The following is a 19,954-nucleotide window of genomic DNA, read 5'->3' as shown; positions in this document are numbered from 1 at the left end:
TTATTACCTACGACCATTGTTAATAACTACGTTCACACACAAACTCATAATCAAAATTAAGCAAGTTGTGCAAATCGTCCTCACTAACACCGCGTTGAAATCAATAAAAAGCGCCGCCATTAAATTAACATAATCTGATGACTAACTACGGAGTATTACTCTAACTAATTCTGACTTCTTCACATTTTTAACTGTTAAGCTACTACATTGCAGTAACACTGAGGACAAGTTAGCTGAACAGAGTGGAGACAACTGTCATGACAACTGTCATAACAGCTCAGCCACTAAGTCTAAAAGTTAGTTACAAGTTGTTAGTCTTAGAGATTAGAAACTTCTAGATTTCAGTTTGTATATAAATATAGCAGCAGTGTACAGACTTTATTTTTACAATACAGTTTTTAGTTCTTGTGTAAACTCTCTCTACAGTAATGGTTTCATACAAGTTTTCTTTTGGTTGAATGAGCTAAAGCTTCAGAATCTAACATGGTATCAGAGCGTATGGTGATTGTTCTTATCGATCTTCTGGTTCCAAAGCTTTGCTCTCGATCGTCAAGATAAGCTCTCACGTTTCTCCGCATTGTTTCTTCGCATTTGTTTCTTGATCTTCAACAGTTTCTTTGATTTGTTATTCGTCAGTTTCTTGTGTGATTTCTTGTGTGAATAGATTCAATTGAGTTTCAGTTGAATTTCTGTGTGAAGTGTGCTGCTTACAATTACTCTGTATATTGAGTTCTCTGTGCCTCTTAAGTGTTTGATACAATGACATCTGCATCATATGCATCTGCTACTCTGGGATCTACTTCCAATGTTACTCTATTGGATGTTAATCATCCATATTATCTGCATCCTTCGGATAATCCAGGTCTTGTGCTCACAACTGAGATTCTTACTGAAAATAACTATGGACAATGGCAAAGATCTATGGAAATTGCACTTTCTTCCAAGTTTAAGATTGGATTTGTTGATGGAACGTATGTTCAACCTGCATCCAATTCACCTCTGTATGTGCACTGGATTAGGTGTAACAATATGATAACGTCCTGGTTGTTCAACTCAGTTTCAAGCACTATCAAAGGCAGTATTGTGTATATGAGATCAGCTAAACTCATATGGGATGAACTTCAAGTCAGGTATGCTCAGACAAATGTTCCAAAGGTGTTCAACTTGCGAAAGGAGATTTCACATCTTACTCAAGGCACAATGTCAGTTACAGCTTATTTCACTAAATTCAAGTCTCTTCTTGATGAATTGGACAGTATTGTGGTAAATTCTCGCTGTACTTGTGGAAAATGCACATGCAATGTCAACAATAACCTGGATCTCAGTGATCAGAATATACATTTGACACAATTCTTGATGGGACTCTGTGATAGTTTTACTGCTATACGAGGTCAGATTCTTCTCATGAAGCCTCTTCCTTCACTGAGTCAATGTTATTCTATGCTTTTGCAAGAAGAGAATCAAAGAGAGATAACTGGACAATCTCATGTGACTTCTGATAATGTGGCACTATCAGTCAAAACTCGCCTTGCTTTTCAGAAATCTGCCAAGAAAGGACAAAATGATCCTCCTGTCTATTGTGACTATTGTCATATGCAAGGACATACAAAAGACAAATGTTTCTGTATCCATGGTTATCCTGAATGGCACAAGTTGCATGGTAAGCCTAAGCCAAAGCCAAAAATGTTGTCCTCAAAGAATTCTGTTGTTGCTCAGGTTCAAACCTCAAGTACTCAGCAGGACACAGGTGCTATCTCTGTTGATTCTTCATCTGCTAATTTCTCTGAAGGACAGTGCAAGCAGTTAATGCAGATGATTCAAAGCTCTCTTAAGGCCACTTATTCTGCTCCTACTGATCCTTCATCCAGTTCATCCAGTGTTCCCTTGATCAATAGCACTCAGTTTGCAGGTATAACACTACACTTTGCTAGTCCTGTAAATGCTACTACTTCTGCAATTACTGACTGGATAATAGACACGGGTGCCACAGATCATGTCACACCACATCTTCATCTTTTGCACAATGTTACTGCTTGTAACTCTGTGCTTTGTTTACCAAATGGTGAAACTGCTGTTATCACTCACAAAGGGTCTATTAATCTTTCAACACATGTTAGTCTACACAATGTTTTGTGTGTTCCAACTTTTAAGTATAACTTGCTTTCTATCACAAAATTCCTCACTACTTCTACTCACAAATCTGTTGTGTTTTCTCATGACAAATGCTGTCTCCAGGACCCTACCTTGATGAGGGACCTCGAGATTGGTAGAAATGTTCATGGACTCTACATCTTAAGCTCTGTCAACTCTCATTCTACCATACACAGAGCTCATGTTGCTTACTCTGCTGTGTCAGCTGACCTCTGGCATGCCAGAACTGGTCATGTGTCTGAAAAGATCCTTAGATTGTTTCCTTTTGCTTGTAAAAACAATTTGTCTTCTGTGTGTGATAGCTGTTTCTTGTCTAAACAAGCTAGACAGCCGTTTCCTATAAGTGATTCTAGTAGTGTTGATGTGTTTGATTTGGTTCATATGGATCTTTGGGGTCCATATAGAACAAAAACTCATGGCAATTGTCGATATTTTCTTACTCTAGTGGATGATAAATCCAGAGCATCATGGCTATTTTTGCTTACTGATAAGTCTGTTGTGCATTCAATTCTTTCTGAGTTTATTGCTTGCATTAAAACTCAATTTGATAAGACTATTAAGGTGTTTAGATCAGATAATGGTTCAGAGTTTGTTAACTCTAAAGTACAAACTCTTTTCTCTGGTACTGGTATCATTCATCAGACCACTTGTTCCTATTCTCCTCAACAAAACGGAATTGTTGAGAGAAGACATAGGCATCTCTTAAATGTGGCACGTGCACTTCGTTTTCATGTTAATCTGCCACTTACCTTATGGGGAGATTGTGTTCTTGCTGCCTGTTATTTGATAAACAGAACTCCAACACCTTTACTTGATGGAAAATCACCTTATGAAATGTTATTTCATAAACAACCTGACTACTCTTTACTTCGAGTATTTGGTTGTTTATGTTTTGCCACAGTATTACCTCAGTCCTCAGATAAATTTGCACCTAGAAGTGTCAAAGGAGTGTTTCTGGGTTATCCTTATGCTAAGAAGGGATACAAAATACTCAATCTGTCCACCAGACAAGTGTTTATCTCTAGAGATGTTAAGTTTTTTGAGACAGAGTTTCCCTTTCAAACTATACATGCCCCACCTATTCTTCCTACTTTCTCAGACATGTCTTATCATACATATGAGTCTGATCCTATTACTGCCACACCAGCTGTCACTAGTCAACCTGAAATTTCTCCACCATCAAGTACTTTAGACTCCTCTCCTGCTTCAAGCAGTGAAGATATAAGTGCACCTGTGCCTCCTACTAGACCTGTAAGAAACAGAGTTGTTCCAGTCAAGTATAATGACTATACTGGTCTTCCAACTTCATTTGTCCACTCTGTTTCAACTACTGAAAAGATTGTAGAACCACACACCTACAATCAAGCAATTCAATCACCTGAATGGTGCACTGCTATGGATGTTGAGTTGGCTGCCTTAGATGCAAATCACACTTGGTCTATTGAACCACTACCTGCCAATAAGAGTGTAGTAGGCTGTCGCTGGATATACAAAGTAAAGTATCTGCCAGATGGGAAGGTAGATAGGTATAAGGCCAGACTAGTTGCCAAGGGGTTTACTCAGACTGAGGGGTTGGATTTTTTTGACACATTTGCTCCAGTAGCAAAAATGACTACTTTCAGAGTTGTCTTGGCCTTAGCAGCTATGCAGAATTGGGCTATTACACAGCTAGATGTTACTAATGCTTTTCTGCATGGGTCATTACATGAGGAAGTGTTTATGGAAGTCCCTCCTGGATATCATATTCCTGATTCTGTCTTAAAGCAATTTCCAGGTGCTCATTTAGTGTGCAAACTTATCAAATCTCTCTATGGGCTGCGTCAAGCACCCAGAGAATGGTTTGATACTCTGTCAGATGCACTGTTACAGTTTGGATTTTCTCAAACATTTAGTGATTCTAGCTTATTTGTCATCAAGCAAGGGTCAAAGATAGCCATCCTATTAGTCTATGTTGATGATATGGTCTTAACTGGAAATGATTCTGACCTGATGTCTCAAGTTACTGCTTTTCTGGCCACTAAGTTCAAAATCAAAGACTTAGGACCACTAAAGTATTTCTTGGGCATTGAAGTACACAGAACAGCTGCTGGTATCTATCTTCATCAGAACAAATATTCTCAGGATATTTTAAAGGATGTTGGTTATATGGAGGCAAAACCAAGTAATGTCCCCATTGAACAGAATCACAATCTTACTGCAGAATCTGATTCTCCATTACTTACCAACATCACTGCTTATAGGAGGCTCATTGGACGTCTCATTTATTTGACTATTACACGTCCTGATTTATCATACTCAGTACATGTTCTAGCTCAATTTATGCATGCTCCCCAACAGATACATTGGCTTGCTGCTCTGAAACTTGTCAAGTACATCAAACTTACGAGTGGTCAGGGCATTTTCTTTCCTAGAAAATCTTCCTTTAATTTACGAGTGTACTCAGATGCTGATTGGGGCAGCTGTAAATCTACAAGACAATCTATCACTGGTTTCTGTGTTACTTTAGGATCTTCTCTTGTCTCCTGGAAGTGTAAAAAGCAACACACTGTGTCACGTTCTTCCGCAGAATCTGAGTATCGAGCTATGGCAGATGCTTGTTGTGAGATAACCTGGCTACTGTCCTTATGCTCAGAGTTACATATTCCTGATCTCAAACCGGTTTCTCTGTACTGTGATAATAAGTCTGCACTCCATATTGCTTCCAATGCCGTATTTCATGAGCGCACTAAACATATCGAAATAGATTGCCATCTTATTCGACAGAAGATCAAGCAAGGGATTATTGTTACTCATCATTTACCTACTACAGAACAGCCAGCTGATCTTTTTACCAAGGCTCTGCCTTCTTATCAGTTACGATTCTTACTGTCCAAGTTAGGAGTTTGCAACATGCTTCAAACACCTAACTTGAGGGGGGATGTTAAGCTACTACATTGCAGTAACACTGAGGACAAGTTAGCTGAACAGAGTGGAGACAACTGTCATGACAACTGTCATAACAGCTCAGCCACTAAGTCTAAAAGTTAGTTACAAGTTGTTAGTCTTAGAGATTAGAAACTTCTAGATTTCAGTTTGTATATAAATATAGCAGCAGTGTACAGACTTTATTTTTACAATACAGTTTTTAGTTCTTGTGTAAACTCTCTCTACAGTAATGGTTTCATACAAGTTTTCTTTTGGTTGAATGAGCTAAAGCTTCAGAATCTAACATTAACCACCCTGAAAAAAAACTTACCAATGTGACCATTTTTTTCCCAATTTTCAAAAGTAACCAGGGTGCTCGGGCGGACGGTATGGTAGCAAAAAAAAATTTTGCAACTGCGATTTTATTTTAAAAGACAAGTTCTTTTTTGAGCGCGATCCGTATCCTTAATATGTTTTAAGGACGGGTATATAATATTATACCCAGCCCATGGCCGTCCCTGCGTGAGACGGACACATTACCGAACATCAAATGTGTCCGTACGGCGGGGGTTAGCCACACAATCCCACAATTGAGTTGGATGTTTTTTCATAAATTTTTAGGGCCTATATCTAAATACATGTTTTTTTCATTTTTGTGTGTGTTCAAAAATAATTTTAAAATATATATTGACATTTTTTGCTTATGCAATTCTGCTGCAGAACCTAATAAATACTACAAATAAATTAAGGGGCCGTTTGGTTAGGGATAACTGACAAAGGGGAAGGGAAACAACCCGTTTCATTCCCTTGTTATTGTTTGTTTTATGAATCTGTCATTCCCTTTCCTTTGTTTTGGTTTTAGCTTTACCTCAAATCCCTCCTGATCCATTCCCCACCCCCACAGGTATTTTTTTTCCCTTTCTTGATTCTTATTTTATTTTTAATTACAATTTATTTCAAAAATCATTAACATTAAAAAATAATATGTAAAATATATTTGAAGATCAAAAATAAATTTTAATTTAGTTTTTACATATTAAAAATAATTTTAATATAATTTATAAGTCAAGATATTTATAAAATTAATAAAATTTTTAAATAATAAAATATATCAAATTATAATGATAAATATATTTGACTCTTTTGATATTATTTAATATTTAAAAATCAAATATAGGAATAATCATATAATTTTTTATTCCGTTTCCGGATCAAAACCAAACAGATAATACAATTCAGCATCATTCTTTTCCCATCTCTTCGTTTCCCTGAGTTCCATTATGTTACCTTAACTCGAACCAAACGGCCCCTAAAAGTTGTAAGGGTTTTTTGTGTAATGGTTTTATGTGGAACACGACCCATTATTATACTATTAGATTGATGAGATCATATTATTATATTATTATAATGTAATAGTGATGTAACAAATACTATTACATTATAATATTAAAACATATTATTATATTATTATATTATTATATATTATTATTCTGATATATTATATTATAATATTATATTATTTGATCAAAATATATTATCATATATTATTATTTATTATAATATAGTATCATTTGATATTATATAATATTATAATATCATATAATATTATTTGATATAATAGATAATTATCTGATATTGTATAATATTATAATATAATATATTAGTATTAATAGAATAGCGAACAATATTAATATTATAATATTATATTATAATATTAATATAATATTATATATTATATTGTAATATAATATTATTTGGTATTAATATATCAAATATTATATCATATTATTATATTATATCCCATTATTATATAATATTGTATTATAATATTATATTATTAATATTATATTATTAATATAATATAATAATATATTTTGATATTATAATATAATACTCCCTCTGTCTCTGTTTAGTTGTCATTTTTGACTTTTTGCACGTAATCTCAGGTGATTATATTTTCCACTTATTATTTTTAATATTTTCTTTTTATGAAAAAAATATAAACTATAAATTTTACATCAAAAAAAAAACTCTTAAAAAAATAAGTGGAAGTATGGTTTTTAATCATCTTAAATTACATGCAAAAAGTTAAAGTGACAACTAAAGAGGGACGAAGGCAGTATTACTTGACAATTGACATTAATTCATATTATATAATATTATAATATCACAAATATTATTATATTGTTATTATAATACTCACTATGTTCCATAATTTTTGGCTTATTTGATTTTTGATGGTCAAATTGACCAAATTTCGACTACAAATTACATATATAATATGATTAAGAACAATCATAAAAATCATATCATTAAAAAATATACTTTACATACTTTATTATGCATATTTTATGTTTTTAAAATTACAAGAAAATTACATATAATTTGTAGTCAAAGTTCGGTCAATTTGATCATAAGAAGTCAAACAAGCCAAGAATTATGGGACGGAGGGAGTATTATAATATCAAAATATATTATTATATTATTATATATTATTCTATTATCAAAATATCGTATGATATATAATATAAAATATCAAACAATATTGTATGATATAATAATAATAATTATTATATAATTTAATACTAATATAATATAATATATCAAGTAATAACATATTATAATATGATATATAGGATTAATAATAAAAACATCAAAATTTACCAAGAGAATGTAAAATAGCATGGCAGAAAGAATTGAAAAATTGGACAACACAAGTTTTGTTAAAGCTTGCAGATAATCTGGCCACCCCTGCTTGGGGCGGACATGTAACTGTGGTGATAGTGTGTCTGCCCGGAAAGGGTCGGCCACACTATCACCAACAAATTCTCACACAGTGTTTGTTTGATATCAAGATCAGTGGGTACTACTGGCGGAATCAGGGTAAAGGCTGGTTGAACTCCGAATGTTAGTGAGAAAATTTACCCTAGCCGCGGCTGGTTCTTATACAGTTAAGAATAAACTATTTCAAACCTTAGTCAATTCAGTCCTGAGATCTGTAAAATCTTGGTTCCGCAAAATACCCTCTTGTTTTCTGTTGTTTACAATCTCTTGTCTTGCTAAGAAGTTTCAAAATATAGACAATATGAGTTTTGGTATAGACCAGAACAAGGAACAAAGGCTGTTGGAATAAAACTCATAGCAAGTAACTTTAAACATGTAATTTTTAAGCTTGCACGAGATCTGTAAGTTAAAACTATAGTGCCTTAGAGCATAATCACCCGAACAGAAAAAGGGTTGATTCATGGGGTGTTTCCATTTTCTTTTGATAAAGGAGCATGCACCCATGTAGGTTTCCTCTTTTAAATTCAGGTCCGAGTTTGACAAAATATCCGGAGTTGGGCTCGAGTTTGAATTTGATCAAGTCATAAACTTAAACTTGAAAGATCACATCGATTTGGCTGGATATTCAAAGAAGCTTAAATGTAATATGTTTGTCTCGAGTTCGGCTCAGTTTAATATATTGTTTATTTAAATATTAAATATTTATATGATAATATATTTACAATATATAAATATATAAAATAAACATAGGCTCGCGAATCTCATAAATCGAATAATTTAATACTCGAGCTTGATCTCGACTAGATAGAATATTTAAATAGCTCAAGTTTGAGCTCAATTTGATTATTGTCAAATCAAATTCAAATATTTTGTGAATCGAGTTCAAGTAGCTCACCAACAATTTGACTCGTTTACCTTCCCATATTTCCCAACGTAAGATGAAATGTGAGGACAATAAGACTACTCTTTGATCAACGTATCCGATTGTCCTAAACGTCTCTCATAGTCTCTTATCCAGTGTCTGCTCTACTTATAAAGGCTTTGTTAAGAACTCAATAATATGTATGATTTTTATAATAAACTTATTCCTGAACACCAAAACTATATTTCTATTTAATAATAATCTTAGATGCACCATTAAAAAGTATATATAACACAATAGACACAGCATTGTAGATAGACCTTAACTATAAATATGATCAGGCCGGTCGAGCCTCATGTACTTACTAGCAAGAAACCAAGTCTGGGAGTCACCAGAAGATTTCTTCCACCTGATATGAATGTGTGGACAATTCAATTCGCTCCACTTGCTCTAAATAAGTGTTTTCTCAATCTTTGTCAACTACACGTCTGGTGCTGCAGATTATCCCAAGGTGAGATAAATGATATTATTAAAAGTGCTGGTAACCGGTAAGCCTTATTATTCATCCATTAATGCATGCTAGTCTGCTAGCGGTGGTGAAGAACTAGTTATGTTGTGCCAAATCGTGTTCTAACTTCTAAATATTCCATAAAATAACTCACGTTCATTACAGCTGCATCTTTCCGAATGTGGCATGATCACTGGCCTGAAATGGGACGGGACTACGGATTGTAGAAACCTTTGTGAAGAGCTTGGTCTCTGTAGAGTTACCAACAGAGGTAATCTTTTTTTACTCCAAGCAATTCCATGGATATTCGCGGGTGATTGATCTTTAATTAATCATTAATTCGAAATGCAAGGGTGAGAAGCTGATTAACCAATTCATATAATTGGCCTGATTTGAGACTGTGAGCTCATCAACAAGTATCAGTTGACCAATATATCTTTGGCTCATTGTTTATGGTGTGATAGACTGGTAGTGAGTTTCTTTGCTGCAAAGAAAATAAAATTACGCGTATTAGGATTTATAATACTTCTTTGTGAACAAAGAGAGTACAAAATTCTTAGATGCCAGATTAATAAACAACCACTTTCTGTACAGGGGTATCAAATCAAACGATGAATAAATCAAATATTCGAAGCAAAGTGTAAATCAAGAAGTTTCCCCCTGGCCTCTAAGCTTCTATGCTATGTGCATTTCAGTACATGATAACTGGTAGAATCTACAACTCCTTGTGGTGACAAAACGAGTAGCATTGATGAAATGTAATAGTTATGGAGCAATGATGAACTAGGCTATGTTTCAACCTTGTTTTTATTCGTTTGGGCAATGGCCTCTTGTTGACACTAATAGGCTTCATTATCAGAGCGAAATATTGTTTGTCTTACCACTTTAAAAATGGTATAGATGCTCAACAAAGCTTTCTGAGGGCATAACAAAGGCCTTGATAGAACTTTACCCTTATTTTGCCGAGACTGATTTTAGGGTTCAAACTTTACCCTTGTATATCATTGTCAAGCACATTGTGTTCTGTTGTCGGACTGTGTTACGTCTGTAATGTTACTTCATGGGAGAACTATGTCAGTGATGTATGTAAACTAGAACTTTGGCTGAATTATTCCATCTGATTTTTCCATTGCTCCGTCCTTCCTTTGGTTGAATTATTCTGATATCTTACCTACCGACGGCAAGGCTGGCTTGTGTTCAGACGGCAGAAAATACCATTCCTCAAATTGTATATTTAAAATTCAAGCATGTTACACAATCAAGCCATTTTAGCCTTTTTATTGACATTTTGTTTTTTATTTTATTCTTGAAAGTTAGAACAACTCTTTAACCAGGTCTCTACTAACAGAAACTCAGAATTGTATAATCTCCACCATAACAGGGGATCATCTAATTTTCTGGTGTTATAATCAACAATACCAATATAATTAGGAAAGTCATCAATCAGTTTCCCATTTAATTTAAAAGAACACTTGTTTCTGCATTCATTTTGCTTTTTATGAAGAAAAGCAACTTAATACAGTATATTTTGCTGGGGTTTCTGCAGCTTGAAACAAAATTTACTGAAACTGCTAAAGAGCTATACCTATAGGTACCTTTTCCGGAGACAAGTACTTATTTATGATAAATAAGATTTGCCGAACACCCCCATAGTACTACAGAGGAAATGCATTATTACAACCAACATAATGGCTTGCTTCAAAGTCTGGCTATTTCGACTGATTTTTTCAGGGCAGCTAGAAGGCTTTTCATGATCCTTTGCTCCCCAGGAGCTGTTTGATCTTTCTTTGGTCCATTTCTTACAGCTCGGAAAACTGGAATGACACCATCAGTAGGGGGATAAACTAAGCAATCTATATGCACTGGAACATCAGTAATTTCATCTCCAATCACGCTGAAGCCAAGTCTAACTCCACCAGCAATTTTATCAATCTGTAAATTATGATCCATAGTTCTTATTCAAAGAAAAGCAAGCCTTTCACTCACCACGGAATTCAACACTTTCAGTTGTTATTCCGTCCATTCTAGCTATAGTGAGAATAATCCACTAATTTATACAGGCTTGATTAGAAGGAATATTTATGTCTGGATATAATATCTAAGCTTGAGATAGGCAACTAATTGTTTGCTCGTCAATAGTTTGCTTCTAGGTTTGCTTGATTTAGTTATAAGTTTATTTACGCTTTCTCTTACATTGTTTAAACTCCATCTTGTATGATCATCGTATTGCTTAAATCTTTGCATTACTTTTCTGATCCTCTCCTACAGCATCTCTACTAGAGAAGGGACCCTTAGAGAAGCTCTCCAAGGAATATATGTATAATGGTTAGCTATATTGATTGGCCAAAATGATTATGTAAAATTTTAGCCAAAGGAGATCAATATATACTCCAATGGGGTTATCTATAGTTATGTTTATGTAAATTATACTTAGGAGTTTTTTTGGTTCGACAAATATAGCCAATGACACATGGCTGGCTCTATTTTTTGCTAAGGGGACAGTGGGTCAAAGTCGTAGAATTTTACATAATCTCTAAAAATGCCACATCGATGTCACTTAGATAATTTTTGCTAAGGATTTTTGACATCGGAGTGCTCCCTTCTGAGGGAGGTTTTCTTAGCTAAAGAAGCTCCATAAATTGTTTATATAATTACTTCATTAAGTTCCTAGTAATAAATTTCCCTAAACTTTACATGAAACATAAAGTTTTAGTGGATCTTATATTTAATAGTCTTATCCATTTGACTCCGACTTGAACTAAATTCTGATAATCAGGCCAATGTAAAACTGTTAAGCTGGTAAATACTGACCTTCAGAGGAACTGGAAGTGGAAGATTAGCACCTTGGCAAAGACTATTGGCCCACTAATACCATAAAAAGCAAATTATACTCAGCCTTTAAAATTAAACAAGTGAGCAGATTGTTTAACCAACTTATTCATATAGGTAGGATAAGAAGTTTGTGTGTGAGAATTTGACAGATACCTGGAATAGCAAGGTTTCGAATAAAGCAATGTCGGTATCTGGTGGCAGTTTCATGGTTCCCAGAGACACTCCATCATCATCTTCAGTAACTGGCGAAATTCCAGAGGTTGCGTTTCGAACAGTCCTTAAATTTCGGTGGCCAGAGTTCTCAAAGAGTCTGTAACTACTGATGCGATCATTGTTGGTGGTAAATGAAAGCGAGTGCGGGGTGGAACCAGGTGAGGAGGATTTATGTGCGGAGGAAGTGGCACCGGATGTGCGGTAGAGTTGGCCAGTGGTAATACAAGCCATGCTGCTTGAGTGCTTGTAATCGGTTGCTGTGGGGATAGATAAGCTATGCTTTTCTAGTCTCTGCCTTTATGAGGTAGAGGATTGCATCCTTTGCTACTAGTAACAAACAATATATTTTAAAATAAAATTAGTAGCAGCTATTACATTTTATACACTCCCTAGTCAGCACACAAGGGTATGTAAATTTTTCTATCACCAATTTTTTTCTTCCCTGAAAATAATACTCTCTCGTTCCCATAATTTTTGGCTTGTTGGACTTTTTATGATAAATTTCAACGAACTTTAATCATAATTTATATGTTAATATTTTAGAATTTTTAAGAATCTGAAAAATTACACCTTAAAATAGAATACATGTGCTTTCTAATGATACAAATTTTATAAAAGAAATCTGATTATATATTATATGCAATTTATGATCAAATTTGAGTCAATTTGAATTAGGACTGAAGGAGTAAAAATATATACTTCAATAACAAGTACGAAATAACACACTTAAAATTATTACCCTCATTTTTTTCTTTACGCGGTACTTATTTTTTTAAAAGAAAATTTTCACTGTTTTACATTACTTGACAAGTCTTTTTTGTCTTTTTAAATAAAAAAAATGACTCAACAAATAACGCAGGGCCGTTCTTTAATTGTGTTATGTTATACCTCTTATTAAGGTAAATTTTACAGTATATGTTTTTGCATGTGTTGGGTATGTGCTAGAATGGTTTGGAAACAACTATTAGAACAAATAAAATGCAGAAAATGATTCAAATCCGTCATGTATGAATAAATATGGGTCATGCAATTCTATGCTGTCAAGCTTAGGCAGACCAATTGACCGGTGGTTGCATACTTGCATGTTTTTAAATTAAATCCATAAAATTAATACCAACGAGTACACCTAAGAAAGAGCATAAGATATAGTTGCATTTTGCTCTGTAGAATTCATCCCTAAGATCTCAGAACATACTTTCTGATAAGTTTGTACACATTACAACATGAAAATTTACCAAGTAAATTTTGGACATGGCTCTGTAAGTCTTTACATCGCACAGACTACCTAGGGCAGGATACCCAGGAACTGACCCAATGAAGGTACTTCTGTCACTTGCGTAATCTGCTAGGAGGAAGAACAAGCCTCAAGCTTCGGAAGAAGACTTCGCCAGGCATCAGCAATACTATTAGCTAGGTGGGCCTGTCCCTTGGCAAATTCATGGAACGCAAGTCCCATATCAATTGTTTTCTGCTCTTGAAAACGCACAATCTCTTCACTCATCAGCCGCACAATATTCTCAAATTTTCTTGTTGCTTCCTCACATTCAGTCTTGAGCTGCATTGATTAAAATAACCTGTTAGCATAATAAGTCCACTTTCAGATTTTTTAGAATCAAGCCACATAAGCTGTACCTCCTCGTAGTCATGCTCAGCATCTAGCAGCTTTTCTGATCGCATCAACCTGAGCTTGTTGCTGCATCAATCAGAATAAAAAATATATGGTAAGTTACTGGGTGGAGATACTTTGCCAGCAAATAAGTTCATAACGATTTTCAACCCAAGAGCTAAAACAGGCTAATTTCCTTGAACTTTGTTGATCCGTCAATGAGATTCATCGAGTACTCAAGTAGAGAACTCGGAAAATCATGCATTTGGCATTTCCATAGCTAAAATTATCAAATCTAAACTTGTTAAATTATTTCGCATGAAGTATTTTGGCTTTGGTGGAGAGGGGCTGCAGAAAAGGCTCATGTTTGCGGAATTAATAAAATGGAACTTGACAAAAACCCAAAGAGTTATAATTCACAAAAAATTGCGGGACAAAGAGAACTATAATTTGACATCCATACAGATCTATTTCCTTTAGTTTCACTGTTTCGGCCAATTCACATTGCTGCCTAAATGCATTGGCTCTTTCCACCATCGTTCCCTGTTTCAAGAAGAGACAAGTCATGAGAGAAGACCCGAAAACAAGGTCTGACTGAACTATATAGACATAGGAGTTTTTTATATATACAATTCAAGCTAGAATTGCTAAAGAACTTGCAAACCTTAATAGACTGCACAGCGCGTACATAATCTTTCAAAGGCTCTTCAAAGTTCATCAAGAGATGGTGAGCCTAGATGGGAGTAAAAGAACTGATATTACATTAAGAATAGATGCTTACAGAAGTGACACGCACACTAATGATAAAGATATATTTATGTAAAACTAACCTCCTTTTGCAGCTTGATTGCTAAAATCTCTGATTTTGCCCCTAGTTCAGAGAATGCCTTTCCAAGTGCCTCACCTTCACAATCACCCAGAAGTTTGACAGCCTTTCCGAAATCTGATAGAGATTGCCCCAACTCTGCAACATACCAAAAAATAATGTTGTGATCAATCAAGATTGCTCTTGGATGGATATAAAAATTGGAGAACTTAAAATATATACAACATGCATATAGAAGATAATGGCATGACAGGACTTCTTTGGTAACCTTTTCGATTTATGCTTCCCTATAATATTGTAACTTAACTTTCATTGTAATAAAGTTTCCTTGCTTTGTCAAACAAAAAAACACACCTATGAGGCTATGAACTGTTTCACTTTCTTTTTTTTTTGTTAAGTTATTGCAAGTATTTAGCTTCAACAAGACGAGAAATACACATTACTATATCTACACTGCTTAATACCTTTTATCAAACATCGTTAGTCACCCCTTCCATTTATGTAGGCAAGTGCTTTAAAGATACTACCTGAATCCTGATACTAATTTCCAATAGAATGTCCAGATGTATTTCTAAAACATTTACACGCAAAACATACATAAAAAGAGGTGACCATAATACCTCGGTGTCTCTTCACTAAGCGATATGCATGCTTTTGAGCTTCAGCTAAATGATTCTCAAGCTCAAAAATGTAGTTCTTCAGTTTCTCATATTCTGGATTTGATTCTTCAACTGGCTTTTCCTTCCCAAGAACGACGTCACTAACTTTAGATTGAACATCCTGTTGGAAATTCAGAAATGTCAATATCTAATAATCACAGTTATATTATTATATATTAAAAAATTACACCAGTCCATAATTAGCTAGCCAATTAGGAGCTTTTGCTGTTCTAGTATTCCTTAACGGTTATCAGGCACAAAGAGAGGACCCTTGTAAAGCCCAACTTGAATGCCCAACAGTAACTCAATACTCATCTCCTCCTAATGCAGTATATTGACACAATTGAGCAATGAAATTTTTGTAGATACTTTTGTTTGCTCTATTAAGAATCACCGATTTACCTTGAATATCTGCATAAAGTCGGAAGGTTTTTTGAAAATTCCAGTTTCCTGAGTTCGTGCTCTCTCCATTGTCTGCAGAAAGAAACAATATCATACCATCTTGTACATAGCAACCGCTTACATACATAATTTTCATAATACCTATATACATAGATATGGGGCTATAATCTCTCACTATAGTTACAATAATGATTATGGCCGCTAAGATAAATTCTTGTCGGTTTTTGTTTGTAATTTTTACTGTTATGCACTTAAGGCTAAGGTAATTGTGGTTATTATTATATATATACACATACACGTACAAACTTTTACCCAGGTTAATGCAGCTTTGTTCTCTTAAACGTTCAAGTGGTTCAACAACTTCTATTTCTGTGATCAGGTCCTCTATAGCTCTATTTTACAAAGTATACTATTCAACTACTCATCTAAATATATTTAAAGATCTAAGTATATTAACAGTTCGTGTCAATCAGAAATGCATGTACTAAGCTCGAGAGTTTTGCCAAATTTAAAATTATGTATCAGAATGGTTCCTTGTACGTTGTACCACAATAAACAGAGAATTGATTGGCACAGAGTACAAGATGATACCTACCTGTTCATCTGCCTGCAGAAAAATTCTCAGATCCTCACTTTGCTGAAGCTCGTGATGTGAAGCAATCCTGTTAACAAATATATCCAATGCCTGACGCCTCATCTCGATAAATTCCGCACTAAATCTGAATTTTTCTGCACAAAAGATATTAAAATTAGAAACTTAAAGTTAGGGCTGTTCACGAACCGAGCCGAGCCGAGTTTTGACCGAGTCGAGCCGAGCTTTAAATTTTTTCCTATCGAACCGAGCCGAGCCGAGCTTTCTTATCGAACAAAAAAGTGTGTTCGAGCTCGAGCTCGATAACTAACGAGCCGAACACGAGCTTGTTCACGAACAAATACGAGCCGAGTCGAGTCGAGCCAAGCCGAGCCAGAGAAAAATAAGGCCAAACCGCTACTTTACTCTTAAAATAGCAAGCCAAATAAAATTTTTAGTATGTTTTGATGGTACCATATTATAGTTGATATTCTCATGATCGATTTGATATATTATATGTTGAATTCGGCGTTCAATAACATATATATATTACGAAATTATTGTGAAAATATTGCTTTTTTTCGAGCTTTAACGAGCCGAGCTCGAGCCGAACGAGTTCGAGCCGAGCTCGAGCCGAACATACTAAAAGCTCGGCTCGAGCTCGTTTTCTTAACGAACAATTTTTTGTGTTCGAGCTCGAGCTCGTTAACTTAACGAGCCGAGCCGAACGAGCTCTTAACGAGCCGAGCTCGAGCTTGTTCGCGAACAGCTCGGTTCGTTAAACAGCTCTGCTTAAAGTGCTTGAACCAATACTGTGGATGCATGATGGCACATGTTTGTGGCAATCATACTACTCCCATGCACAGGGGTAAATATTTTTATGTAGTGAACAAATGAGACAGCCTACAGATAAAAGGTGTAATAAACTGAATTATTTGCATTCATAGAGTTGTAAAATTACAAGTTAGCACATCTACATATGCTTCAGGTCAGATGAGCACATTACCTACAGTGCTCTTCTCTGGAAGAGGAGGAATAAAGATTCCCTTAAACTTCTCAAAAAGACGATCGCGTAGCCAAACAAAGTCGCTATATCTTCGAATAACTATTTTTTCTGCGCCTTGATACTCTGGAAAATTTGTCTACCAAAAAGTCATAAAAGTCAGACATTTAAATACCATTTAATAATTAAAAATATTATTAGACGTATAATCATACAGAAACAAATCAGAATGGCTCATGAAGGACGGCTATTTAGTTACTTCAGAAAGATACAATAAATAAGCGGAAAGATGAATTATGGTGAGTTGCAAAAGCAAGATTGCAGTAATGTGTTTCGATCTAATTTCAAAACTATGTAACAGGTAAATATAATAATAACATATAGTCCGTCAAAAAGATGCACAGCTATATTGTCCATAATAATGTAAATTTACTAGTTGCGAAATTTTAGAGTATTTGGACTTCACATTTATACCATAAGTCAATATATAGCATGAAATTAATGGAACTTCTATTTATTCATTACCGACATGCTAAAAAAATGAATGGTTTTCATTTGAACACAATATGTTTCTCACAACCAAACTGCAATAGTGAACAATCTTAAAATAATATAATGTTCTTTCTCTCTCTTTTTTGGCCTAGTTCAAACTTAAAAGTTTTTTATTCCCCCGACACAAAAGCATATAAAACCCTTGCGAAAAAGCATACTGGTTGATGGTTCTGCCACTGGCTCCAGTTTTTAAAAAAAAAACAGCTTTTACATTGTCCAAGAGTCATGTATGTCCAGAGACCATGTGTCGATCCTTGATATAGCGCTATTAATTTTATTTGCAAGTTGCGATACAGATAACACACGCCAAAAAAAAATTGATGAGTCTCCTTTAAAGATTTACAACAAAATTGGGAATCCGGCTCTATCACTTGAGCCCTTCATTTTTTTTTTCCCATGTCTTTTGGTATTTACATTTAGTACATGAATGACAACATTATACTAACATAATTCCCCAGCTTTGTCACAGAAATCAGCATTTAATAAAAAAAAAGAATCATTGATAGTCAGACAATCTTCCTCGCAGTAATTACCTTGTAATTTTGTTAACTAAGGTTGTAGCCACAACTGAAGTACACATCAACTGTGGCTAGATTCTTCTAAAAAGCACAGAAAAAAGTGGAGCGCTTCTTAGCTATTAAGTGATATTTATTAAAGAAGATGGGCATTTGCAAAGAAAAAAGCAGACTCGGTTCTTAAATGGGCTATGGGCATAAGTGCACTTAACGCAACTACAGATCCGCCTGACTACTTTAGTACTCTTCTCCATTCTGTATCTTTTGGTATTTTAGTTATTAACAAATAACTTTATGCTATAATAGGTACATTATTCCATCGATCCACCCATCAAACAAGTATAAGAAAATACTAAGTAACAACAAATTAACGTAACTAGTAAGCATTTAATATAAGATAATCATCATTGATCAAAAAATATCTATCCATAGGTACAACTCTTTCCTCCTATCCTAAACCATAATAAACCAATGTTCATTAAATAACAACAATGCCAACACATAATAACGGAAGCACTCAGTTCATCCAGATACAATGTTGACATTACCAGAAAGGCCATCGACTCTAACTTGCACATAAATTTAATCCCCCAAACTTTAATCAAGCTAAACACAACTTACAATTCACACAAAACAACAAGTTATCACACTCTACTTGTCTATATTACGGAACAATTAATCCCTAATTCGAAAGCTTTCGATAAAGCTCACCTTGGTGATAACCTTGTAGGAGATATAAGCCTGAACACCATTGCCCATCTTAGCAGGCTCCGTAACTGAAACTGATAAATACGGCTGAGATGATTGAGGAGATCTAGGGCTCTGTGTAGATCCCCCTCCTCCTATGCTCCTCTGCTGCATAATAAAACACAAACACACTTGTTAACAAACTATATGATATAATTGAATTAGTTTACTATGACAATTGAATTGAGAGTGATGGATTTGAGATTACCGTGGTGATCATGATGGTGTGATTTGCTGGTGATGACAAGTGTAAAATTTTGTGAGAGGATCGCCTGTTTGGTAATGGAATAGGTCGGAGATGATACGACGACGTTCAGAGTATCATGTCGTTCCGGTTAGGTGAGACGGGGAATAGAGAGAATGGATATGAATAAAGTATCGCCGTCACGTTAAGTTACGGTTTTGTTTTCTCGTCAACACCACTCGTGTAATTTCTTTCACGCTTGTTTACTTGTTTTTCTATTTTGCTAATTTCTTGCAGAATATTTACTACTCTTTTTTTTTTTTAAAGATTTACTACTTTTTCTTATTTTATATTAGTTAATAATTTGAAATTTTTATGATATATATCCATGTTATCACTCTTATCCATGGGCGTGGATCTGGTGTTCGTATACAGCCACCGGTTGAATTAAATTTTGTGAAGTCAGAATTTTAAAACCGAATATCATTGACTCAAAATTCAATTTAGGATTTATAATTTTTTTAAAATAAAGATATTAATCTAATAATAAAAAATCATACAACATATATAATTTTATTCATAATTTTAAATAATAATATTTATTCTTATACATACAAACTGCACTGTACCACATT

At 34.5% G+C, this 19,954-nt stretch overlaps 2 protein-coding genes across 3 annotated transcripts; both read right to left on the bottom strand.

Moving 5' to 3' along the window:
• Positions 1-10,636: 10,636 nt before the first annotated feature.
• Positions 10,637-12,603, bottom strand: LOC108216683 (uncharacterized). Its single transcript, XM_017389510.2, has 3 exons — positions 12,195-12,603; positions 12,021-12,074; positions 10,637-11,141 (listed from the first exon to the last, which is right to left on the bottom strand). The coding sequence occupies exons 1-3, from the start codon at positions 12,483-12,485 to the stop codon at positions 10,908-10,910; spliced, it is 579 nt and encodes a 192-aa protein (XP_017244999.2). The 5' UTR covers positions 12,486-12,603; the 3' UTR covers positions 10,637-10,907.
• A 734-nt stretch (positions 12,604-13,337) lies between these two features.
• Positions 13,338-19,564, bottom strand: LOC108219022 (sorting nexin 1). 2 transcript variants are annotated; one of them, XM_017392253.2, is made up of 11 exons: positions 19,344-19,564; positions 19,100-19,243; positions 17,325-17,460; positions 16,343-16,476; positions 15,748-15,819; positions 15,307-15,466; positions 14,691-14,824; positions 14,525-14,593; positions 14,324-14,403; positions 13,887-13,947; positions 13,338-13,809 (listed from the first exon to the last, which is right to left on the bottom strand). In XM_017392253.2, the coding sequence occupies exons 1-11, from the start codon at positions 19,353-19,355 to the stop codon at positions 13,600-13,602; spliced, it is 1,212 nt and encodes a 403-aa protein (XP_017247742.1). In that variant the 5' UTR covers positions 19,356-19,564; the 3' UTR covers positions 13,338-13,599. The 2 variants fall into 2 exon arrangements, with proteins under 2 accessions (XP_017247742.1, XP_017247743.1); XM_017392254.2 differs by having other exon boundaries at positions 13,376-13,809; positions 19,100-19,240; positions 19,344-19,501.
• Between the last annotated feature and the right edge of the window lie 390 nt (positions 19,565-19,954).

This window comes from Daucus carota, chromosome 4, assembly GCF_001625215.2.
Source record: "Daucus carota subsp. sativus chromosome 4, DH1 v3.0, whole genome shotgun sequence".
Classification (NCBI taxonomy): domain Eukaryota; kingdom Viridiplantae; phylum Streptophyta; class Magnoliopsida; order Apiales; family Apiaceae; genus Daucus; species Daucus carota.
Note: the sequence above shows the minus strand (reverse complement) of the source record. Positions and strands in the feature narration are given on the sequence as shown.

What these genes read in the sequence shown, in the direction of transcription:
- LOC108216683 (XM_017389510.2), bottom strand. Translation starts at nt 12,485, where the DNA reads ATGGCTTGTATTACCACTGGCCAACTCTACCGCACATCCGGTGCCACT. An exon ending in TCGAAACCTTGCTATTCCAG is followed by an intron (nt 12,075 to 12,194) that starts GTATCTGTCAAA and finishes TTATGGTATTAG; the next exon opens with TGGGCCAATAGTCTTTGCCA. An exon ending in CACTTCCAGTTCCTCTGAAG is followed by an intron (nt 11,142 to 12,020) that starts GTCAGTATTTAC and finishes CATAATTTACAG; the next exon opens with ATTGATAAAATTGCTGGTGG.
- LOC108219022 (XM_017392253.2), bottom strand. An exon ending in ACTTTATGCAGATATTCAAG is followed by an intron (nt 15,467 to 15,747) that starts GTAAATCGGTGA and finishes AATTTCCAACAG; the next exon opens with GATGTTCAATCTAAAGTTAG. An exon ending in CTTAGTGAAGAGACACCGAG is followed by an intron (nt 14,825 to 15,306) that starts GTATTATGGTCA and finishes GGTATGTTGCAG; the next exon opens with AGTTGGGGCAATCTCTATCA.